The sequence below is a fragment of the Pteronotus mesoamericanus genome, unplaced genomic scaffold (genome assembly GCF_021234165.1).
Source record: "Pteronotus mesoamericanus isolate MK-2021 breed Mesoamerican mustached bat unplaced genomic scaffold, CSHL_Meso_final scaffold_232, whole genome shotgun sequence".
Taxonomy (NCBI): domain Eukaryota; kingdom Metazoa; phylum Chordata; class Mammalia; order Chiroptera; family Mormoopidae; genus Pteronotus; species Pteronotus mesoamericanus.
The window spans coordinates 8763442-8790798 of record NW_026555311.1 but is presented as its reverse complement, the minus strand read 5'-3'; the positions used below and the strand labels follow the sequence as shown (position 1 = coordinate 8790798).

The 27357-nt window shown below is 35.4% G+C and overlaps 1 protein-coding gene across 3 annotated transcripts in view; it reads right to left on the bottom strand.

Annotated features, from left to right (window-relative positions):
- Positions 1-27357, bottom strand: part of INTS12 (integrator complex subunit 12) — a 33286-nt gene that overhangs the window by 5475 nt on the left and 454 nt on the right. For all 3 annotated transcript variants that reach the window (XM_054591658.1, XM_054591657.1, XM_054591659.1), the window contains 4 exons: positions 12305-12469; positions 8520-8672; positions 4451-4638; positions 2428-2587 (listed from right to left, as the gene is read on the bottom strand). In XM_054591658.1, coding sequence (XP_054447633.1) covers positions 2428-2587; positions 4451-4638; positions 8520-8672; positions 12305-12460 — 657 coding nt within the window. In that variant the 5' untranslated portion in view covers positions 12461-12469. The remainder of the gene's footprint in view (positions 1-2427; positions 2588-4450; positions 4639-8519; positions 8673-12304; positions 12470-27357) is intronic.

Sequence of the window (27357 nt, the reverse complement as noted above, 5' to 3'; positions counted from 1 at the left end):
TGCCCCTGACACACACTACCACAACATTCTTGTCTATGACCTTCTATAATAATGTGTACTGTAGAACCTGCCCTAGCTGGAGAAAGTGGTGCAAGGAGAAAGAGGACATGAGATGCTATTTATAGGAAACTTGAGAACACCTTGGAACAATAACCAATGCACACATGAAGACCTCACTGAAAGCAATTATAGTTAGAATGACTGGGTTTAGCATCCCCATTGCTTCCAAATTTCTCTCTCTCATAAACCTGGTGTTTACTGGATCTAGATATTCAAGGTGACTTCAGATTATGCCTTTTGGTTTTCCCCAGGTCCAATCTTGGTATATTCTAATCACTTTTCTAATATTAGTCATGGCTCCCATTTAGTACCTTGATTCTCAGACACACAGCCTAAACTTATTGACTGTTGATTTCTGGTACTAATCCACATTTCCTTCATTATACATAACTTAAAATGAGAACAAGAGAAATGTTAGACATGTCCAGTGCTGAGCTCTGCTCTGGTGCTATGCCAATGAATAAGACATGATCTTACTGATAAATACATTAGACATTTAATCTGTGAAGATGATAAAGAATAAAAGATATTCCAGATGAGAAGAATATGAGAAGCAGAACAAATGGGAACATGAAAATTCACCACATATTTAGGAAATCATATACTTAGTCTGGCAGAGCCTGAATGTATGGGCTATATGGTGAAGTGGTAGGAAAGAGAATACAAAACTAGACTTGAGTCAAAGAAATAAGGTCCATGTCCACCCAAATGAGTATAATCTCATTTCATTAGTAATTGAAAGCCACAGGGCATATTTTAACAGGTAAAAGTTAGATAAATAATTTAGAAGCATAATTCTAATTGTTTTAATTGTAGTGAGTAGAGTGGGTTGAAGGGAAGCAAGGAGACCTCTTGAGAGAGGCTTAAGTAATAGATAAGAAATAAGAGATTTGTGGAATTGGATAATAAGAGCAAAATGAATAGATATGAGAAATATATAAGGAGAGGAATTAAAAATTTAGTAAACAACAGGATATGTAATTAAGAGAGATATAAATGATAATGTTTTCTAGTTGAGGCAAATGGGGGAAAAATTGAGTGGAAAAGAGAACGATTTTAATTTCAGAGTTGTTAGACTTGAAGTAACTGAAGGATATCTCATCAGCTGCCAAAATTGACTCCAGAAAGATGGTTAGAATTATAAATATAGATTTGGTGTAAATTAAGTCATAAAGAATGGAGGAGGGGGCTTAGAACAGTGCTTACTTTATTCTTTATTAAGAGACATTGAAATGAAAATGATAAAACTTTAAGATATACTAAAGAAAGACAGATTACTGTCACAAATTAGTTATTTTGGCTATTACCAATTCTTAGTGACTACATCTGCCAATGCCCTGGAATGCACTATATTTCATAACCATAATCATATTGTTTGAGGTCCTGAAAGGTTACTTTAAATAATAAATTAATTAAAAATCAGGCTGAGCAAAGAAAACTGTATCTTGTCACAGAAATTTCCTATTAAGAAGAAAAGTATACCTAGTACTGAAAATTTACTATTTTTCATAGGAATAAATAAAATAATTTCTTATTTCTGATTTAACTGATTAAAAAGTAAAATAGATGTCTTGCTTTTTCACTGTTAACTAAGTACTTCTGACTTTAAAAAGATATATTTGGTCAGAAAAATTTATGTAGAAATTCATTTATTAACGAGTCCCTAATCTAAGGGAGAAGACAAGGGATGCGGGAATTAAACAAGCCACCAAAGTAAATAACTTGATTTCTTTAAAAAGAAAATGATGAAGCTCCTTTCTCTACTTTTTAAGTGAATAAAAGTCGAAAACTATCCAATATAACAAATGAAATCATGTTTCAGTCTGACATTAAAGGCGGTTATATTTTTGAGCAGTACACAAAGCAAGTACAATGGGAAAACAGGGTAAATGGTCCCTTGAAGACAATGAGAAGGAAAGAGTAATAGAGGGCACAGATGCAAAGACAGGGAAGCACTTACAAAATTTCCCTTGTACACAACCGTAAGTTTGGTAGTTTGAGCTCACTCAGGAATAGACATTTTCAATATTTTCCCACTAGACTCATCAAAAACTAGGGCTTTGTATCTCACCATTTCCCACAGCTAATTATAGTATTTTTAAATGTTTAGAAACACACTGAAATACTAGTAAAAAAATATTCATATTGTATGGAACTTCAATCTGTTTATCTATATTAGGATAGGCTAAAAACAGAACAGAGAAAAATGCATATTACAGTCTGGCCTTTAAGCATTGGAACATAAATCAAACATATACACTATATACATAAACATTTAAATAATCATCTTATATGATTTATCTTTTCAATACTGTAATAATTCAAAATTTTATCCTGAAAAGCTATATCAACAAAATTTATTCCTACCATTCTTTTCATTTGTCTGGTACATCGGGCACAATACCATACAAGGCGAGGGTCATTCACCTCCTTGTCTGTCACTTGGGGTTTATGGCAATCTTGGTGGTAGAGATTATGGCACTCTTGACATTCTACTAATTGATTACCAGATGCCACTGTCATTTGCCTAAGAAAATAAAACATTAGACATTGCACTTATTTGAATGCATGCAACAATTTAAAGCCAGTTTTGGCTTGTTCTGGGAAAGTTTGGTCTATTAAAGAGGACTAAAAATCCCAGAAAATAAAAGAGCAAAATAAAACCCCCCAAGTGTAGATGATACAAACACTCCATTTCTTTTAAAGGTTATGCTCAACCACTAAAAATATATATAAGGTGCCTTAGTAACTAAATTTGGCAACATTCTCATTGTCTTTCTCCTGTAATATTTTTTTTTTCTCCCAGAAGGTAAGCAGACTTTGGCTAGTCCTCTGTCTCACAACATCTTCTTTGTACCTCTATTAAATTCCTTTATATTTGTTACCTACATGTTCTATATTCCTCATTAACATATGAGTTGCCTAAAGGTGGGACCCGGACCTAACATAAAGTGTCTAGCACATGACTGTGCAGACAAAGGGTGTTCAAAACATAGATGTTTTATCAATTGAATAGAAGGTAGCAAAATGTGTATTAAGAAAGTATAAATCCCAATAGCACAAAAAGCAATCATCATAGCCTTAGACTATCATAATAAGTTTCTGATGGAAGGTTACAGTACCAGTTCTCTCCTCATTATTACTTTACCATTTATTTCTTTATTGAAGAATAGTAACTTTAATGGTAAATAAACTTATTAAGATTTGAAGTAAGTATATGTGAAAAAAATGAAGCTCTAAAAAAATGATCCCATTCAGAAGTATATATAACATGGTCAGGTCTAAAGTTCATAAAAGTTGCCTGGACCACTGTGGCTCAGTTGTTGGGTGTTGTCCCATAAAACAAGAGGTTGTTGGTTTGATTCCCGGTCAGGGCACATGCCTAGGTTGTGGGCTTGATCCCGAGGCAGGGTGTATAGGAGAAGCAACCCATCAACATTTCTCTTTTCTCTCCCTCTCTTTCTCCCTCTTTTCCCCTCTATCAAAAAATAAATAAAATTTTTTTTAAAAATCCCAGAATCACTTAAAAAATAAAGTTCACAAAAATTTATAGTTATTTACTCAGCCCCAGCATTTTAGAATTTAACATTTTAATGAAGAAAACCGTAACAAAGATGGCAATCTTTTCTGTTGTGCTAGGCAGTGAAAGCCATTAACAATTAAAAATATAACCCATGGCATCAAAAGGTTTAAAATCTAGTCATTCTGATTTTTTAAAAACTTAATTAAACTTATTGGGGTAACCTTGATTAATAATATTATATAAGTTTCAGGTGTACAACTCAGAAATCCTCCTTCTGAGTATCTACTAGAACAATTTGAAAACATTTATTCTTAAAGGTATATTTACTCCTATATAAAATCATAATTTCTCTATGTTTTTATACCAATGTATCAATGTTTTAAAACAACACTCAGAGTAATCTACATGACCCATTTATTTCATTCCATTACCCTTAGGAAAAGATTTAATTATGTTTTAAGAAGTCATATATAACAGTTTACTTTATAAGTACTACCAACTATTTAGGAGATAGAATAACACAGACTTCCTAAAAAAGAATGGAAATAACTGCATCTGCTAAACAAACTCTTCCTCACTAAAGAATAAAGAAATAATTGTTCTCTCTCTAGAATCCGAGAACTCAGCAAATATTATTACAACACAACAGATTAAAGAGGCCACAGCCAGGAAAATAAAATATTGAACAATTTTCAAGAAGTAACTGCTATATGGGCAGTTAATAGGAAACAATCTACTTATCTCCTACCCACCTACAAATAATAAAAACAAAATAAAAATTACTCAGTAATTGGTCTGTTTTCTTTTTTGCTTCATTGTTTGCTCTTTAGAAAGAAACAAAAGAATCCATGGCAAGGTACAACTTACCTACAAACAACACAGGCCAATCCCATCTCCATGGCAAAATCATCAGCACTGGTCTCGTCAAAACTGGAAAGGTCAGCCATAGCTAAATCCTTGCTGGTTTGCACAGTAATGGGAGAGGACCGTGTTTCTGGTTTCTCCAGTCTAGGTTTCTTTGGAACATCAACTCCTTCAGTGGTATCTGATTTCATCTATGAAAAACACACAATCAGAAACTAACATGTTATAATAAACTTTAAATAACTAAGAGATAAGACAGACAGTGCTCAGTGACCAACTCCACTTGACAGACAATTTCACAAAGTTAGAGACAGACATACGCACTAAAGATATGTACATTTATAACAAATTCATAATCAGTATGTTAAAGGAAACCAGCAAGGTAAAAATAAATAAATCAGAACAGTTTAGTATGTATCTGTGTTTTTCTCTGTACCCCTTTAGCCATTAAAGAATTCTGGAAGTTCAATGAATTTCCTTACACTGACCTTTTTTTTTTTTTCCCTGTGATATGTTTTAAATTGAAAAGCCATAGCATTAAAAAAGTTACTTTTAATGGCTATTTTTACCTTAAATATTTTAAGTTATGAATTACTAAACATAAAGAAAATGAAAGATGAAAATCATATGATCATACAAATAGATGAAGAAAAGGTATTTGACAAAATGCAGCACCCACTTATGATAAAAACTCTCAGCAAAGAAGAAATAGAGGGCACATATCTCAACATAATAAAGGCCATATATGGCAAATCCACAGCTAATATCATGCTCAATGGGGCAAGACTAAAAGCGTTTTCCTTAAGATCACGAACAAGACAGGAATGTCTACTTTCACCACTCTTAGACATAGTACTGAAAGTCTCAGCCACAGCAATCAGTCAAGAAAAAATGAAAGGCATCCAAAAGAAAGGAAGAAGTAAAACTGTCATTATTTGCAGATATGATATATATAGAGAGAACTCTAAACTTCCACCAAAAAAAACCCACAGGAACTGATGGAATAAATTCAGTGAACTAGCAGGATACAAAATAAATATCCAGAAATTGTTTGCATTTTTATACACCAATAATGAGCTATCAGAAAGGAGAACTAAGAAAACAATCCCATTCACAATTGCATTTTTAAAAAACCCAAAAAACTAAAAACCTAGGAATAAATTTAACTAAGGATTTAAAGACATGTACTCAAAAAAAAATTTAAGACACTGAAGAAAGAAACTGAAGAAGTTACAAATAAATGGAATCATGTACCATATTCATGGATGGGAAGAGTGAACATTGTTACAATGTCCATATTACCCAAAGCCATCTATAGATTCAATTCAATCCCTATCAAAACATCATTGGTGTATTTCACAGAACTAGAACAAATAATCCAAAAATTTATATGGAACCACAAAAAGACCCCAAACAGCTCTAGCATTCTTGAGAAAGAAGAATGAAGTTATAGATATCACACTATCTGATAGCAAACTATACTATAAGGCCATAATAATCAAAACAGAATAGTACTAGCACAAAAACAGACATAGACAAATGGAACAGAACAGGGAACCCAGCAATAAACCCATGACTACATATATGATCAATTAACATCTGACAAAGGAAGCAAGAACATACAATGCGGTAAAGACAGTCTATTCAATAAATGTTGTAGGAGAAACTAGAAAGATACAGGCAAAAAAAAAAATTAATCTAGACCACTTTCTTATAGCTTATACAAGAATAAACTCAAAATGGATTAAAGACTTAAATGTAAGATTTATAACCATAAGACTCCTAGAAGAAAACACAGGCAATAAAAATCTCACACATTTCTATTAGTCATATATTTTTTTCTAATATATCTCCTGGGGCAAAGGAAACAGAAGAAAAATAAACAGATGGGATTACACCAAACTAAAAAGGTTTTTGCACAGCAAAGGAAACCGTTAACAAAATGAAAAGACAATCCACTGAATAGAACAACATATTCACCAATGGGACATCTTACAAGGGGTAAAATGGGCAAAGAACCTGAACAGACACTTTTACAGAGAGGACATAGAGATAGCCAAAGATAAGTGAAAAGGTAGTCAATGTCAGTAATCATCAAAGTAATGCAAATTAAACGACAATGAGGTATCACCTCACACCAGCCAGAATGACTTTCATCAGTAAATCAAAAAACAAGTGCTGGGGAAGATATGGAGAAAAGAGAACACTCATGCACTGTTTGGGGGAATGCAGATCGGTATGGGAAAGAGTACGGAAGTTTCCCCCCCAAATAAAAAATGGATCTGCCTTATGATCCAGCGACTCCACTTCTGGGTATATATCTGAAGAAATCCAAAATGTTAATTTGAAGAATATATGCATCCCTATATTCATTGCAGTGTTATTTTCAATAGTGAAGGTATGGAAACAATCCAAGTACTCATCAACAGACAAGTGGACAAAAAAGCTATGGTACACATATACAATGGAATATTACTCAGCCATAAAAATGGTATACCATTTGCAATAGCATGGACGGACCCAGGGGGCATTACGCTAAGTGAAATGAATCAGTCACAAATATCACATGATTTCACTTATATGTGGAACCCAAAGAACAATATGTGGAATCTAACCAACAAACAAAACAGAAACAGACTCATAAATATAGAGAACAGATTATGGTTGCCCGAGGGAGGGGCATTGGTGGCTGAGTGAAAAAGGCGAAGGGATTTAGAAGTAGATATTGGTAGTTAGAAAAAGTCAGGGGGATGTAAAATATATCATAGGAAATATAGTCAATAATATTTTAATAACTATGTACAGTGCCAGGTGGGTCCTGGAAATATTGGGGGAAACACTTTGTAAAGTTTATGATTGTCTAATCACTATGATGTGTACCAGAAAGTATTATGATACTAAATATAAATGTAATTGAAAAAAATAAAAAATACAAATTAAAAGAAACATATTGAAAAGAAATATATAATAAGCTATCTACCAGTTATCTAGACTTAATATATTGCCATATTTACTTCCAAGCAAATTCTGTCTCCTGTCTTTAAGATAAAAATGTTATAGATATACCTGTCAGACTGGAAAAAATTAAATAATCTGGAATTTGGAATTCTTATACTTTATTGGTGGGAGTGTAAATTTAGTACTGTACATCCACTTTGGATAGTAATTTGCCTAGTAAAGTTGAAGATGTATCTGTCTTATTGCATCCTTTTATACAGGTATACATTCATATTGAAGCTATCACCATGTGCGGAGATAAGTACAGAACAGCTTATTGAAGCTTCACTATAATAGAGAATAAGGAAAAATAAGCTAATGGGTCATTAGTTGGGGAGTGGATAAACTGATTTATTTATGAAATGGATATTATATGGTACCTGAATTGTTCAGATCTACATGTATCAACATACTCAAGTTTCATACACACATATATACATATACATACATACAATATAGCATTTATATAAATTTAAAAGCACAGAAAACAATACAAAATAGTTTTTAAATAGCCAAAATGTTTAGAAAAAGTATGAAAATATGTGGGACACATATATCCCACCTTGAGGGCAAGGGTTATTAAAAAAAATTTTTTAACATAGTCACTACTAAGTGCTAATAGCTTAAAAATTAACAATGTACAAAAATCATTCAGAATAGACAATCCAAGAATTATTTGCAGTCCTGTTACAGTACATGCCATTTTGAAACAAATTTCACATTTAGTCATTTATGCTTTATTCTTTCTTTATTAATTCCTTTATTCTTTTCTATCTTGTCAGCTGTTCCATCTAGACTATTTGAGTCATGAATTAAAATTTAAATACTTGAAATTAGTACATGCTCTAGGGTTCGGTATTTGTTGACAATGACTTCAGTCAATGGGTAAAAATATTTCCAAATTTTACTCATTTTTCAAAAAATAAATCAACATCAATAATTATCAAAATATATTTACCAAATGATTATTATGTACTTTTTACCCACTATTATATAAAAGAAGCACAAAACATCATTTCTACCTATAAAGGACTAATTTACTTTGTGTTTTTACTAGATTACAATAAAATCTTACCTTATCAGCAGGTCTCTTTTCAGTTTCCTTCTTTACCTTTTCGGTTGTGAGAGCCTTGCCATTATTATTGCCAGAAGGAAGACTGGATGATGTTTTGGGCTCTTGCTTAATAGAAACAGTTTTTGTGCTTGCAATCTTGGGTGGTTCGACATCCTAAAAGTTGAAATAAAAGGATACCTGTAATTAAATATTTAGACTATCTAACATATCTTAAAGGAGTATATCATAAATCTAAAGACTTTTCAGTTGAAAATTAAGACATCATGTTGTGACTAATGTCCTTTTCTTTAAACAGCTTAATGGAAGGAAAAAAATGATATATAAACTGCACCTATTTAAAGCATAAAATTTGATAAATCATACCTGTGAAACCATCACTTTAAGCAATAGCATCACCGTCCAAAGCTTCCTTGTGGCCCTTTGTAATCACTCCTAGAGATATACACGCTAGAGAAACCATACCCTCCCATGCTCAGACAAACACTGATCTGCCTTATGTAACTATGGATTAGTTTGTATTTCCTAGAAATTTATATAAATGGAGTCATACAGCATGTGCTCTTTTTTTGGTCTTGTTTCACTCAGCATATTTATTTTGAAATTCATCCATGTTGTTGAGTATAACAATTCATACCTTATATTGATGAATAGTAGTACACTGAGTTGCTATACCACAATCTGTTTATCCATTTACCTATTGATGGACATTTGGGTTGTATGAAGTTTGGTGCTATTACAAATAAGTTGTTATGAATGTTCATGTGCAAGGCTTTTGTAGGAATATACTTTGATTTCTCTAGAATAAATGTTTTGGAGTAGAATGACTGAATCATGCAGTAGGTGTAAGTTTTTACCTTTTTAATAAACTGTCAAATCATGTTCCACAATGGTATAGCATTTTACACTTCCACCAGGGGTACATGAGAGCCTCAAGTCCCTCACATCATCACCAACACTTGGTTGGTATCGCTAATCTTTTTAATTTTAGACATTATAATAGGTATTTACTAGTATAGTACTGTGAACTTAATCTATATTTCCCTAATGACTAATGATGTTGAGAATTTCAAGTGCTTATTTATACCATACATAATTTTGTTTGTTAAAATTTTTTGCCTATTTTAGAAATGGGTTTGTTTGTTTTATTATTGAGTTTCAGAGTTCTTCATAGAGCCCTAGCTGGTGTGGCTCAGTGGATTTAGCACTTGCACGTGAACCAAAGAGTTGCCAGTTCGATTCCCAGTGTAGGGCACATGCCTGGGTTATAGATCGGGTCCTCAGCAGGGGGCGTGTAAAATGCAACCACACATTGATGTTTCTCTCCCTCTCTTCCCCTCTCTAAAAATAAATAAATAAAATCTTTTTAAAAAAAGAGTTCTTCAAAGATTCTTGACACAGGTCCTTTATCAGATTCATGATTTGCAAATATTTCCTACTAAGTCTGTGGCTTGTCTTTCATTTTGTTTTAAACTTCTAATCCTTATTCTTACATTATAGTTTTGCTGATTATGTACTTAGTATCAATTGTTATTAATAGTATAAAGAGTTTACATATACAGTAGCTCCTTATAATCACCACCCCCTTCCTCCAAAAGAGGGTATTTCCCTACTGTTCTAAGTAAATTTACATCAGAATGCAGTCTGTTTTTCTGATAATACTTTTATGCATTATCATAGAGGAAGAAATAATGAGAAATGGGCTTTAGGCCTATGGGTAGCAGGGCTTGCTTTACTCTTGGGCTGACTGTTTAGATTGGAGGTTGGAGAGCTAAAGCCTGTAGGATAAATCTGGTCCACTGCCTGTTTTTTTAAAGTTGTATTAAAACACTGCAATATTCACTCATGTATGTATTATCGATGGCTGCCTTCATGCAACCATGGCAGAATTAAATAGTTGTGACAAAGACCAACTGGCCCACAAAACTAAAAATATTTACTATTTGACTCTTGTCAGAAAGTTTGGTGATGACTCAGTGTAGACTTACAAAAAGTGAAGAAAATGTTAATGATGCAGACTAAACCTAAAATTGTATTGCATCTGGAGCATAAAAAATTGAGGACAGTCTTGCAGTATTTAAAAACTATTACATAATTCAGCAAAGAAGTTGCTCAGGTCATCACTGGATGAGTTAAGTTCTAACTTCATTATTTCACATTTGACTTACTCATTGATATAAATGAAAACATCAACCAATTTTTATGTTGGAACTACACTCAAAGAGCCAGATGTTACTGTTTATAAGCAGACCACTGCCACCAGGTGACTCTTACAAATGCTGAAATTCGAAAAACTGTGGTTTAAATCATTCTCACACAATTCTAGAGGTGAAAATGTTCAGCTGAAGGCTAAAATTAAATGAACCTATGTTTTTTAAATGCTCCCCTGCCCCCCATGAGTATTTTCTCTGAACAAGCAAGAGAAGTAACTTCCAGTTAGAAAAGTAAAGGCGGCAGGCTTTTTAACAACAAATTCTTCCTGTACTTTAACAGATGAACTTCCTTTTGTTTTATAATTTCAAAATACTACTGCTTTAGTAATAGCAGGTCTTTCCTATTTGGAAAATACCAATACTTAGAGAAGAAGGATATTGGCAGTGTGTTTTATAGTTATATTAACTTGCTTGGTTTGAACTCACTGAATGTACCACAATGAGAATGGTAGAAAAATGAGGTCACAATAAAGTCTTGAAAGTACCAGAACTAATGTTAAAAGAAGGCTGTTTACTTGGGTCCTGAGCCTGACACTGACTCTGTCTTGAGTTTGAGATTCTGGGTTAGACTGGGCTAGTTATTTAGCTCTGTCCTCTCCTTTTCAATTTGGTATCTAGGTTCACAGACCCAGGTGACTTGGGAGTTTCAGAGCTAGAGGTTTAGAAAGGTTTAAAAGAATGTCTTGGAAGGCATTAGAGGATATAATAACAACTGTCATTCACTAAGAGCCTATTGTGTACCTTGCAGATACTATACTAGCTGACTTATATACTTTATCTCTTGTATGTTCACAACTTTGCAAGGTAGTGCTTATTATCCCCATTTTACTAATAAAGAAAAGGAGGATAATGAAATAAAGCTTCTATGTACATCAATTTCCTTATTGTAAAATAAGAGAATAAACAGTACCTATCTCAAAGGGCAGTTATTACAATTAAAATTATACACATGCACCACTCAGAAAAGTACCTAGGACAGAGTTAATGCTCAGGATATATTATCTATTACCACATGACTAGTAAGAGGCAAGCTGGGATTTACAACAGATGTGTCTGTTCCCAATATGTCTATTTTTTTCATATTAAGCTGCTTGGTCACTTCGTTATTATCAGGATTGGAGCTATCTCATAGTTCACCCAGGCCTCCTTTTTTCCTTAAATTTTCCTATACATATTCAATTCACTTCACTGCAAAATCCCTGTCCTTCTACTTCATGATTTTTCATTTTGCCCCATAAACATTAGAAGATAATTACAAGGTACAGTTTCATTCAGCAGCTTAAACATACACACACACATACACGGTCATAAAAAACTTGAAATTAAAATGTATCATAAACAGATGCGTTTTCATACACATAAAGCGGTAGAACAGAATATCTCTATACTCAGCTTTCTTTTCTACGTATAGTTCTCTAAAAACTTGAAAGAAGAAAACAAAATTAAAGAATACAATCCCTGCATGCCAGAGGAAAGATTTTGACAGAGAGATTATTTTAAGATGGTCTAAATGTTAACACTGCACTACTACAGGCCTTACAATACTCCCTCTAAGCTTTTTATTCACTTATGTACCTTTTGAGATGGACGGTAACTTGAATCAATGCCCCGAGCCAAAGATTCATCAAGTAATGCTTTTAGCTTTTCGGCAGAATCCTTACTCTTTGAATGTAAGAAGCCTAGTGCTTTCAAAAAAATGGGATCAAGTTCCAAGTTCACAGTAGCAGCCATTGCAAACACCTGAAAGAAAAAAAGAGGCGGGTAATCTAGAGATTTATAAATTATAAATTTATAATTTATTTTGTTTATAACAAGTAATGTAGAACACATGATACAAAATTTACAATATCCAAATGGTTATTACAAATAGAAGTAAATTTCCTTCTTAACACTGGCATATCTAGTTTTTGTCCCCTGATGCAAGACTATTATCAGTTTTCTGTGTGTCTGTATTCAGATAAGCTCCTCCCTGCCACAAATATCCTCCCTAACTTAATTTAAAAATATATACTTACATATTTGCAAACATTTTCCTCCCCTGGGGAGAAGAGGTCTCATTTTTCAAAAAGTCAATGACCACCTTCACCCGCCCCCAGCACAACCCAAATTAAAAACCAGTGAAGAAAAAGGTATCTAAATTTGTGAAAAAGATACTAAGAAAAATGTTAAGGTATGATTTTCATTCGTTTTTACTATCTAGTGATACTTAGCCATAAGAGCCATTTTGTTAGAACACAATGTCGCTGATTAGTCTTCTGAAAGATTAAACCATTATTCTTTAAATCCTTGTCTGGTGTTATTAAAATTTCTTACTTGGACTAAATAACTAGCCTTTCTTTAGCAAACAATTCTGTAAACCCAGGAACATCTTCCTAATTTGAGCTTGCCATTTGTAAGTTGATTTCATAAAGTAGAGATGGTTTTTTTCTATTATTTGGTATTGTTAGTTAATAAAACACATAAAAAAATGTTGGCATTCTGGACTAAAACAGCCCGAGATTTTACACACACACAGTTCAGTACACATGAACCTGATGTGTTCAGATCAAGTTTACTTTATGTCAAAATGCCTTCTCAAACCTTATTTCTATAACAAGCGGGAGGGGGAAATATTTAGTGTGGGGCAGGGCATCACAGGGAGGCAATGGCTAGAAGATGCATTAAGTAATGACCTATAAAAGGGCAGTGCTGCAGCTTTTGCCTCCGCTCTTTTCTCTCCTTGTTTCTCATCTCCAATCTTGAATGCCTCAAAATCATACTAATGCTAATCTTACTGAATCACATTTAGATTGTGGTATCTCATGCCTTAACCTATTTCTTTAAAGATTTTATTTATGTATTTCTAGAGAGAGGGGAGAGGAGGGAGAAAGAAAGAAACATCAATGTGTGGCTGCCTCTTGCACACCCCCAACTGGGGACCTGGCATACAACCCAGGCATGTGCCCTGACTGGGCATAGAACCAGCGACCTTTTTGTTCACAGGCCCGTGCTCAATCCACTGAGCCATACCAGCCAAGGTGACTGCCTTAACCTATTTTTAAAAAGCAAGGTCAAGGTCTCTAAGGGATAGTGTCATAGCTACATAAAATAAATAAAGAAACACACACACACACACACACACACACACACACCCCCCCACACCCCCCCTCTTAGTGCTTATGATAATGCTCTGTGGCCTAAGGAGCTTAAAAAGAGTAAAGAAATACTTTAAAGGCTTATGAAATTCCAAAACGTTAAAAAATTTTGTTTTCCACTAATACCAGTGCTGTCCTTGTGGTTCTATTTCTGGTTGCCACTTTTTCAAATATTTCTCCAGGCAAGGAATTATTAAAATAAAAATACATACTTTGTGCTCAATCCTTTGATCAATATTCTATGGCTTGAAATATTCTTCTGTCTTTCAGGTTAATATTATAATGCAACACACTTGTACTGCTAGAGTTAAGGATCTGTCAGCAATTACACAGTAATCTCCCATTTTCAGAGGTTTACAAAGCCATTAAAATTTGCTGTAGGTTGAATCTTGGCACCTGAGAGCTTAGCCTGAAAATGGATTTTATTTGTTCCTTCTCCATCTACTTTCCCCCAAAGCCCTCTCCAATCTTGACATGAAACACACACAGACCCAGACACACATACCCAGACACACCCAGACACACACACACATACTCCCCACCCCCGACTTTTTATGTTTTTAAGTTTTCAAGAAAGAATTAGGTAACTATCTGATCTCAAAATTGTTGTCAAATTCAGTGCTCTACTAAAATATATGAATCACCTATGAGAAGAAAAATAAACTACCACAGTTATATTAATAAGAATTTAACAAAAATTGAGAAGCAACCTTGGTCATTTCTTAAGAATGTATTAATGTGTACATCATCTATATATAATAATAAGTACAGAAATGTTACTTTTAAATTTATTCATGGAGCTGGTCACAATACATATTCTGAGGAGAAAACAGCTCCTCATTAAAATGTCCACAATAAAAAGGGTAAAATCACTTCTCTTCCTGAGTACACAAGGGAAACACAGCCTAGTCTTTCTACTGACCTAACTTTTTATAGGAGCATAACAGTTTACTTATCCAGAACAATGTTTTATGATATACTGACCGAAGGGTTGATACCTAGACAATTCCTTATAATATTCTAGAAAAACCATTACTTGAAATTCTATGCTAAAAAACAGAAGCAAAGTGTTTACTGTTATGCATTTCCATAATCAGAGATTAAAGGCGTGCAATACAGACTAGTGACAAGAGCCAGCAACCACATCACAAGACTACTACGGAAGTCACGTCATAAACACCAACATCCAACTGGAACTTTGGAGTCAGTTCTTTCTACATTTCTGCAGTCATAAAACCAAACAGGCTTTGTACCTGTGCCCTAAATGACTAACATGTCCCTCTAGCCAGTGGTCTCCACAGTGGAATATGAGGTGAAAAAATATTAAGATTTTCTTTTTCTTTTTAATTTTTTATTGAAAATAACTATTAATATACAGTTATAGTAGCATATGCATACAGTTGATAACTAAATACACATATATGGAAGTGACTTCAAACTTTTTTTTAATCAATGATGAGAAAAGTTTGGAGGCGACTGCTTTAGCCTAACTAGCAAACTCTGGTTTCCCTACTCCTATACACATATATACATCTATATCTATATCTATCTATCTGTCTATACAACATGACTGCCTTAAGGTACAAACTACCTTCCCCTTGCAAATCCCTCCAGCACTCTCATTCAACTCAGCCCTTCCCCCTCTCCACATTAACTTCATTGCTAGTTGGTCATCTTCTTCTAGACCCTACGCATCACCAACATATATTTTCCACCTCTTTCTCAAGCACTCCTTTTCTCCGTCTACCTTTAACTACTCCCTCCCCACCCCCAATCATCTCTCTTACAACCTTCCCTCAAGTACTGTTCCTTTGACTTGTTTCTACTCAAAAAGTAAAAGGGCTACAATGACCTTACTCTATATTGCTGCTTTGGAAAAAATACTCCATGACCACCATTTTTCTACATCTTCCTTTGAAATCCACACCTGCATCTTCACTGTTGCTAATGTATAAAAAATTTACACCAAGCTCATCTTCCTCTCCCCACTGCGATCGTCTTTGGTAATTTTGGCATCTATGTTGACAATCTTTAACTTCCTCCACTCAGTTTAGATCTTCAACACCAAGGAATTTCCTCTTCAGTCAATAAAACCTGAAACTTGCTACAACTATTCTCCCCTTTGGCTATAATCAACTTTCGTTTTGACTACAATCTTCAACCACTCCATCTCCCCAATGCCTTGTCCCAGGAACCTTTTCAGGGTGCTGAGCCAATCTTTCTTCTCCTTTTTTTTCATTTCTTTACTCCCTTCCACCTACACTTTGAATTTACAGAGGCCTCCAAATTTTGTTCCTCTTGCTTTTTCCTTACTGGCATCTTCTTGGTCCAAATTCTTTCCCTCATCGAACAGAAAACAGTAGTTAGGTCTAAAATAAGACACTCATGGTTATGTGTTTTATCTTTCTTATTTATTTATTTGGCCAGTTAACTCATTTTATCAGCCTGGCTCCTATACACAGTTGAGTTTTTCTGCTTCAGGAAAGATAGGCTCTTCAGTAAGAGTAACTTATGGAGCCTTGGGCAGGTTAGAGAACTTCTGAGCCTCAATCTAATCATCTGTGAAGGCAGATCAATTAAACTGCCTAGTATAGAAATGAAAATCAACTGAGACTGGGGAGGAAAGCATTTTAGGAACTATCCTCCACATTTTCTATTGCTTTCCCTGGTTTATATTACCTCTCTCTTTTGTTACTGGCAAATGAACATGTAGTGAAAAGAAATTTATTTTCTTTTTACTGAAGTCCTAAAGAGGTCAGCAACTGTGGTATAACTGTCAATTTATCTCCTTTATTATCTCCAAAAATATTTTTTTCTGGAGTCACACCAAACTATGTTACTTCTTTCTGTACAATTCCTTTCATGCATATCCCAAAACCTATGATGAAAATGGACTATAAAAGAACCATATCATTCTCATTGTAGACTGGAATTTCAGAAAACAAAGTTGGGGTGGGGGGAGTGTGTATAGAGAGATAGCTAGATAAATTTAATGCTATAAATGTAGGTTTAACTTAAAATTAAGGTATTGCTTTAAAAAAGTTATAAAATTAATCATTACACTCTGGCCAGGTAGCTCAGTTGGTTTAGAGCACTGTCCTGATATGCCAAGACTGTGGGTTCCATCTCTCTCTCCCTGCTTTCATTTCTCTAAAATCAATAAATAAAAAAATAATAATAATTACCACTTTTAAAGAATGTCAATAACCTAGCAAAGTGGTAGCAGAGGAGTAGGTGGGAGTAAATTCTTAACTCATGCTAGGAACTATCTATGGCAAATGCATATAAGTAACACAGAAATTCCCTCCAGTGAACAATGGTCTTTTTTCTCCATTCCTTTTTTTCCTTCTTGATTTATTTGTAGTATGCCATTTTACTTACTACCCAGGTTACATTCCATGGTTCGGCCTTTCATAGACTCTTTTAGTACTCTAAGCACCCTTGTCCCATAGCCCTATAGTTTCATGGACTTTATAGCTTATCATTAATACATTCTCCCTGCCTGCATTCAAACTCTTAAGTGCAACTGAGAATAATACACTCACTCTGCATTTCCTGAGTTACCAATCTCATCTAGGTACTCGATACAATTTAGCAATCCTATCATGCTTCTCTGGTCAACTTACTTCCCCACTTTCTGTGAAGACCAATTATATTTCTCCCTTCTCCTTGAAATTGCTTCTGTCTCAGTAGATGGCCTCACCTAATTCACAGAGAAAATAGAAGCTGTCAGAGACGAATTAAATCAATCTCCTGCCACATCTACAAACTTACCTGCAACGATCCTTTTCTATTTCCCAACTGATGAAAATAAGGAGGTGGCTCTCTGTGCAATGCCACACATACCTGGATCTCTCTCTCCCTTACCCATCTGGAAACTTGAGCTATGGATTATTTACTGTCTTCTCAACCCCACCCCACAGTCTCTTCTTTATACTGGCATTTTTCCATTGACATTTATATATAGTCACGCCTCTTGTATTCTATCTTCTTTGTTTTACAGCAAAACATCCTTAGTCAACTACATTTTATAATCTTTCTCTTTATTTCTTCTACTTATGCTACATTTTATGCAATTTGGCAGTTTGTCCTTTGTCTGACCATGAAAATACTCTCACCAAAGTATTGAGAGCCTAAGTCTGATAAATATAATAAACACTGGGGTTTTTTCCCCTCCTTTTTCAGTCTTCTTTGTAGATTCCTCCCATTCCACTTAAACAAAAATAAGTTCTTCAAAGTTGGGTTCTGGGTCTCTTCTTGTCTCATTCTAAACTTTCTTCTTAAAATGTATCCTCTGGATCAGCAGCATAGGCATTACCTAGGAACCTGTTAGAAATGCAAACACTTGGTCTCCACCACTGGACCTATTGAAGAAAAAAATTCCGGGAGTGGGGCCCAGAAATCTGCATTAAACCTTCCAGATGTTCTGATCCACTCTAAAATTTGAGAATACTGCTTTAGACAATTTGATCTATATCCTTTCGCCAGAGATTATAAATTTATCCCTCCAGCCCATGTGTCTCATCCAAGATTTCATTTCCAGCTTGACTTGGATATGTCACTGGTACTTCCTACTCAACATCTCTAACAGAGCCACTTATAAACTCTTGTCTTGTTTCCCATCCAGTTCTTTCTCTAGTATTTCCTTTCACAAATGATACCTACCTTGCTCCAGCCAGAAACCGTAGAATCAGTTTTAACTCTTTCCATTTCTTAACCCCTGACTCCCATTCAATCACCAAACATCTTAAATACATCTGAAATTCATCCACCTTTTTCAACCCTTATTACTACCACCCCTAGACCAAGCTACCATCCTCCATGTATTATTAGGCCCACAGCAATAGCTTAATCAATCTCCCCACAACTACTCTTGTCCCCCTCCACATCTTCTCATATTACTCACTTGCTTAGAATACCCTTTAAACTTCTCACTGTGAAAAGGTTAAAGAACAAGATTCTTAACAAGGTCTCCAATGCCCTAAATTATCTGAACGTGTAAAGCAGTTACGACAGTATGTGGCACAGTGTACATGCTCATTACATGTCCTAGTACCTCAAGCTATTCCCCCTTTCTCTGTTGTAGCCACATGACTTATTTCAAGTCTTTCAACATTTTTTTTTTTTTACCTCAGTACTTCCGTGGAGTGCCCCAACCCTCATCTTATTCATCCTTCGAGTCTCATTTTTTGCACATATTCTTACTGGTCCTAAAACATCCTGTATTTATTTGTAATAGTTACTACACTGTTAATTACATAAACAGTGTTTGTCATTCTCACTAGATGTAAATTCCATTAGGGTCAGCACTAGACTGGTCTTACCTATTGCTATAACCACATGTCTAGCAGAGGTGACAGATCACAGGTACTCAGTAAATACTGTCCACATTAATACAAGTTATTTACTTCCATTTTCAAAAAGCTTTCTCCTCCTAGTATATTCAGTTTTTCTGGTTTTCTTCTTCTACTTCTGACTACTCACTCTCTGGCTCATCTTCTCATCCCCGTTGTTCTTGGTATTGCCCAAGTATCTGTCCTTGCTCATCTTCATTAGTTCTTGTACCAATTTCTTCCTTGGTCATCTTATATACAGGGGTGGACTAAAGTAGGTTTATACTTGTTCATATGGAAAAAGACATGAAGGTTATGATTATTACAATAGCTTTATTAGCTCTGTGTTTCAGGTACTCACAACTATAAACCTACTTATGCCCACACTTACATATAATGTTTTCAACTATCATTTCTAGGCAGATGATTTCATATGTTCATCCACACTTCAATCTTTCTTAGGCTCAAATTCCACAAATCCAATTGCTTCATAGACATAGCTTCCTGATTATCCTAACAGTATCTCAAGTTTAGTTATGCAAAATATTGAGATTATGAATATCTTCCCCAAAAGTTTCTTATCCTGCAATTTCTTTCAATAAATGGCATTAGGAGAACCAAGATAGTGGAGGAGTAAGTGGAAGGTACACTAACCCCCTTGCCAATCTGGAATTACAACTAAATTATACAAAAATCATCCCGAATAATCACATGAACACTAGCTGGAGAGAAGCATTATAACCAAGGACAGACAGAAGAAACCACTTCACCACAACATGATGTGTAGGGAGTGTAGAGGAGGCATGAGAGGGCTGGTTGGGCTCCCACAGGTGCAGCTGAAATTCTGGAGGGATATTTTAGGCTCCCCCTGAGAAGTATGGAGTCTAAACCCTAAGATAGGCTCCCCAGCCTAAGCACTAGAGTAGAGAAAGGGACCCAGATATCATCCACTTGTGAAAACTAGTGAGGTTTCTGTCCACCAGGGAGAGAATGCTGGAGATGTAGAGAGCCTCTTAAAGGGCCAACTCACAAAATTTTGTGCAGTCACTTACCCTTGGCTCTGGCAGAGTGAACTAAAGACACTTGAAAGATGGTCTGGGGTTCATGGCTCAGGGGAGAGAACTGAAGGAACAGTTACCAGGATCCCTGTGCTGAGTCAGTCCCCGTACCACAGAAGCCATCTTTCACAGGCAGAGCACTCCCCTCCAAGTGGCAATAGCCTAAGGGGAAGCAATAGCACCACCCTGTAGAGATTAAGCTTGGCTAATAAGTACAGCTTGAGGCTATATCACTGATTAAATTTAACAATTAAGGCAGATCTCTGGGAGCTCTAAGACTTTAGCTGACTCTCCCCTGGGCCCAGTGTTTGTTAAAGCCTGCCTTGATGGGTAGCCTGGTTCTTTCTGCACACAAACTGGCCCAGCAGAGGGAGCTACACACTGTGGATTGCTGCAAGCTCCAAGCAAGTTGCCCAGGGCTAGTCACGGGCAGCATCTAACAAAGGTCTACACCAGAATCTTTGCAGATCTACCTAATGAACAGAAACGAAAACAAAGAAGCAGCCAAAAAATGGGAAGACAAAGAAACTGATCACAAATGAAAGAAAAAGAGAATTATCCAGAAGAAGAACTAGATGAAATGGAGGCAATTTATCAGAAATAGTTTACAGTAATGATTATAAGAATACTCAACATCTGAAAAAAAGACATAAAAGCTACAAAAAAGGACGAGTCAAAAATAAAGAATGCAATCCCTGAAATAAATAATACACTGGAAGGAATAAACAGTAGGTTAGATAAAGTAGAGGATCAAATCACTGATTTGGAAGACAACGCAGAAAAAAACCATGGCAGAGCAGCAAAAGGAAAAAATAATTTTAAAAAAGGAGAGCTTCAGAAACATTTTGGACAGCGTGAAGCATAACAACTTTTGCATCATGGGAATACCAGAAGGAGAAGAAAATGACTAAGGGATCAAGAACCTATCTGAAGAAATAATGACCAAGAACTTCCCTAATCTGGTGAAGGAAAAAGACACACAAGTCCAGGAAGTTCAGACAATCCCAAGCCAGTTAGACCCAAAGAGGCCTGCACTGAGACACACCAAAATTAACACGACAAGGTTTAAAGACAAGACAATCCTAAAAGCCACAATAGAAAAGCAGGTAATTATCTACAAGAAGCCCCAATTAGAGACAGTCATGTGATTTTGAAATGGAAACGATTCAAGCCAGAAGGGAGTGGCATGAAATATTCAGATGATGAAAAACAAGGACCTACAACCAAGGCTACCTTACCCAGCTTGGCTATCATTTACAATCAAAGAAGAAATAAGGAACTTCCCAGACAAGAAAGAGCTAAAGGAGTTTGTTAGCACCATACTAGTACTGCAACTAATGTTAAAAGGGCCTGCTTTAAGAAAAAGAAGGAGAGAAAGGAAAAAGAAAAAGGAAAATAGTCTATCAATAAAATGGCACTAAATAAATATCTATCAATAATCACCTTAAATGTAATGGGTTTAATGCTCTAGGCAAAAGACACAGGATAGCGGAATGGATAAGAAAACAAGACACATATATATGCTGCCTCCAAGAGACCCACCTCAGATCTAAAGACTACATACAGACTAAAAGTAACGGGATGGAAAAAGATATTTCATGCACATAGAAAGGGAAAAAAAAGCTGGGGCGGCAATACTTATATCTGACAAAATAGATTTTAAAACCAAGGCTATTATAAGAGACAAAGAAGGAAACTATGTAATGATAAAGGGAACAATCCAACAAAAGGACATAATCCTTGTACACATTTATGCACCCAGCATAGGAGCACCTATATATGTGAAGCAAATCTTGATATGAATATATGGAGATACTGACAAAAGTAGTCATAGTCAAGGATTTTAACATCCCTATGACTTCAATCCCATAGGTCTTCCAGACAGAAAATCAACAAGGAGACAGCAGCCTTAAATAACATACTAGATCAAATGGACTTAACTGATATTTTTAGAGCATTTCACCCCAAAGGAGCAAAATATACATACTTTTCAAATGATGTATAACTTTTTCTAGGATAGACCACTTGTTAGGACACATTTAAGAAGACTGAAATCATATCAAGCATCTTCATGCCCACAATACTATGAAACTAGAAATCAATCACAAGAAGAACACTGAAAAAACACACAAAGAATGAAAGCTAAATAACATGTTATTAGACAATGAGTGGGTCAACAAATAAGATCAAGGAAGAAGTTAAAGGAACTTTGAAACAAATGAAAATGAGGACACAACAATCTAAAATTTGTGGGATATAAGGAAAGCAATCCTAAGGGGGAATTTCATAGTATTATAGGCCCTTCTCAAAAAACAATAAAAAGCTCAAATAAACAATCTAACTTTACACTTAATGGAACTTGAAAAAGAACTATAAACAAAGTCAAAAATGAGTAGAAAGAAGGAAATAATAGATATCAGAGCAGATGTAAATGAGAGTCTAAGAAAAGAAACAAAAGATCAATGAATCCAAGGGCTGGCTCTTTGAAAAGATAAACTAGATTGACAAACCTTTACCCAGACTCATCAAGAAAAAAAGAGGGTACCCAAATAAATAAAATCAAAATTGAAGGAGGAGAAATAACAACATGAAAGAAATACAAAGCACTAATAAATATTATGAACAACTATATGCCAACAAACTGGACAATCTGGATGAAATGGATAAATTCCTAGACATGCAATCTTCCAACACTAAATCAGGAAGAGTCAGAGAATATGAATAGACAGATTACACCTGGTGAAACTGAAGCAGTAATCAAAAAAACTCTCAACAAACAAAAGCCCAGGACCACATGGCTTCACAGGTGAATTTTACCAAACACTCTGGGAAGAACAACTAACACCTCTCCTCAAACTATTTCAAAAAAATTCAAAAGGATGGAAGACTCCCAAACTCTTTATGAGACCAGAATTATCCTAATCCCCAAACCAGATAAAGACAGTACAAAAAAAGAAAATTATAGGCCAATATCCCTGATGAACGCATATGCTAAAATCCTCAACAAAACAATAGCAAACCAAATACAGTAACGTATCAAAAAGATCATATACCATGATCAAATGGGACTTATTCCCGAAATGCTATTGGTACAACATTCAAAAATTGATAAATGTGATTCACCACATAAACCAAATGAAGGATAAAAACTACATGATCTATCAATGGTTGCAGAAAAACCTTTGATAAAATCCAGCATCCATTTATGATCAAAACTCTCAGCAAAGTAGACAGAGGGAACATACCTAAACATAATAAAGGCCATACATGACAAACCCACTGTAAGAATCATACTGAATGGGCAAAAAACTTGAAACGTTCCCCTTAATATCGGGAAAAAAACAGGGATATTGCTTTTACTTCTCTTAGTCATAGCACTGGAAGTCCCAGCCACTGCAATCAGGCAAGAAGAAACAAAAGGCATCCAAATTGAAAAGTGAGAAAAACTGTCTTTCTTTGCAGATGACATTATACTGTGCATAGAAACTACTAGAAACTACCAGAACAGATTCCACTAAGGAGTGCACTAAGAAACTACTGGAACTGATAAATGAATTCAGCAAAGTAGCAGAATACAAAACTGATATCCAGAAATCAGTTGCATTTTTATATGCCAATAATGAACTAACAGAAGGGGAAATTAAGAAAACATTCCCATTCACAATTTCTTCAAAAAAGGATGTAATACCGAGGAATAAACCTAACCGTGGATGTAAAAGACCTACACTTGGAAAATTATAAGACACTGAAGAAACAAACTGAAGAAGATACAAATAAGTGGAAGCACACACATGTTCATGTATAGGAAGTAGTAACATCATTAAAATGGACATCCTAATATTGCTTTTGGATACCCAAAGCAATCTATAGATTCAATGTAATCTCTATCAAAATTTCAGTGATATATTTCACAGAACTAGAACAAATATTTAAAAAATTTATATGGAACCACCAAAGGCACTGCATAGCAACAGCGATCCTGAGAAAAAAGAACAAAGATGGAAGAATCACACTATCTAATAGGAAACTATACTACAAGGCTATAGTAATCAAAACAGCATGGTACCGGTATAAAAACAGACATAGACCAATGGAACAGAAAGGAGAGCCCAAAAATAAACCCACTCCTTTATACTAAATTTACCATTTGATGGAGGAAGCAAGCCCATACAGTGGGCTAAAGATAGTTTATTGAATAAACAGTGTTGAGAAAATTGGACAGATACATGCAGAAAAATGAAGCTAGGCCACCTTTTTTACACCACACACAAGAATAAATTCAAAATAAATGAAAGACTTAAACGTTAGACCAGAAACCATAAAATGCTAGAAGAAAATAGGCAGCAAAATCTCAAACACTGCTTGTACAAATATTTTTCAGATATATCTCCCCAGACAAGGGAAACAAACAAACAAATAAATAAATAAACAAATGTGACTTCATCAAACTAAAAGGTTTATGCACAGCAAAGGAAATCATCAACTAAATAAAAAGACAACTCACAGAATGGGAGAACATATTCATTGATACATCTGATAAGGGGTTAATATCCAAAATTTATAAAGAACAAAAGTTTAAACCAAAAAAACCAAACAACCCTATTAAAAAATGGGCAAAGGACCTGAAGAGATATTTCTCCAAAGAAGACATATGGATGGCCAATAGAAATATGAAAATATGTTCAACGTTGCTAATCATCAGAGAAATGGAAATTAAAACCACAATGAGATACCATCTCACAGCTGTCAGAATGGCTATCATCAATATATTAATAAAGAGTGCTGGTGAGGATGTGGAAAAAGGCAAACACTTATGCACTGTTGATAGGAATGAAGATTGGTGTAGCCCATTGTGAAAAGCAGTATGGAGACAACTCAAAAAGTTAAAACTGGACCTGCCTTCTGACCCAACGATCACTCTTCTGGGAATGTATTTGAAGGAACCCAAAACACCAACTCAAAAGCACATAAGCACCCCCATGTTCATTGCAGCTTTATTTACAATTGCCAAGATATGGAAGCATCCCAAGTGTCCATCAGTAGATGAGTGGATAAAACAATTACGGAACATTTACACAATGGAATACTACTTGGCCATAAAAGAGAAGAAAATTTTACCCTTTGTGATAGTATGGATGGACCTGGAGAACTGAAATAAGCTGGTCAGAGAAAGACAAATACCGTATGATTTCATTCAGTATGGGCTCAAATGTACAAACTGAACTAACAAGCAAAGTAGAGACAGACTCATAGATGGAGAGCAGGATGATAGGTAAGGGAGTAGGGAGGGTAGAGGGTGGAGGGATTGAGCAAAAGGAGAAAGGACGCATGGACATGGACAGCAGTGCGGTGAGTGTGGTGAGGGGGCATGGAAGAGGGGTGTAGGGGGGTTAAATGGTAGTGGGAAAAGATACAATAAAAAAAGACCTCAAAAAAAAAAATAAATGACACAACTCTCCATTAATCAGGTCTAAGGCCTAAATCTTTCCCTCACAGAGCCCTCCCCAGCAGGTCTTTCCTGTGGATTCTGACTCTATAGCATTTCTCACATTTTCTCCATTTTTCACTTCTGCTACTACTCAAATTCAGAACCTTGTTATTTTTTTATTTTTGCACTATAGCAATAATGTAGTTATTCTCCTTGACTTCAATACTGTTGCCATGTTCTTGAGACACATTTTTCTTTTTCTTTTTTAAATTTCCTTCCTCAAAAATTAAGGCTTTCCACTGCCCTCAAAATAAAGCCCAATTGCATGGCCTAGCATTTAACTGGCACAAAAGTTTAATCCTTCATCTTGATCTTCCTTACAGAAGAGCCACAAGCTGGCCTTACCCCTTCTCCTTTTTTCCTGTCTGGGCAGCTTTTACACCATTTTTAGATTTCCAAATCCCATCAAGGCTCAGTTCAAACACTACTCAGGAGGACTCTACCCGCAGCTGCTGTATCCTTCTCCACCCCAAATACAACCAATAATCTCTCCTTCCTAGGATGTCTTTTAGCATGTTCTCATGGTACTGGGACTTTCTACCTTGAATGATACTTTTTCCCCCCAACAAGTGTTATATTCTCTATAACACTCTGAGTACTTTAAGGTGGGAGTCTAGGTTTATTCTGCTACTTTGCAAAGTTTAATGAAATAATGGCTATAGAATTATTAATTGATCAAAATAAAAGTATAATGGCCTTTTCTCTCCTACACAATTCTAATTATTTCCAAAGTCCCTTCACTAAAAGCAACAAACAAGAAACTCAAACCTACTATCTGCCACCCCCCCCCCCCCCAAAAAAACCCCTAAACATCAAAAAAAGCAAAAGTGAAACAAAAACACCTTTTACATGACTGGATACTTGTACAATGTTCCTATATGCGACACTCTCTTCCCAATCCTTCACCTGGCTTAAATTCATTAATCCACTGGACCGTAAACTCCATGAGAGCAAGGACTTTCTTTATTCACGGTTGTATGCTGTACCTATTGCTTGGAACTTGACAAGTATTCAAATATATTTATTCAATGAACTAGTTGTTTGTTGAAATAACACTTTCTAGGGGTTCTGTCATCTCTCCAATCTAAAGTGGGTCTGCATATATAAATATATGCTTTCCTCTAGATCTCATTCCCCACCCTACATGCCAATCTTTAAAAACAAAGTTCAAAGTTGATCATCCGCAGACACGACATGAAGGAAACTGAACTTAGTCAAGCACAGCGCAACACTAGAAAGGCCATCTCATAATGGCTCCAGAAAACTTTGCCCTATGTCCTTGCAAGATCGTGCAACCCTTTCTTCTAAGCATCCTTGTAAAGATGCTGCCCTTTTCATTCCTCCACTGAATTTCTGGCCCTGGGTTATACTGATACCTTAGGGACACGTATAAGGAGGCAGAAGGACCCCGGTTCCAAACGAACCAAGTGACAGAGAACCTGAGAAGAGAAAGCAGACACTGAACAGGAATGTCTATCCTTTCCTCAACGCATGGCACACCAAAGGCCTAGCATGGGGGATGGTCCTTGAAAAAGAGCCCGAGAGAAAATGAGAAACACGGAAAGGAGCTGTACAGAGAAGTCGCCAAAACCTTCCGAGGAAGGTCCGACACCGT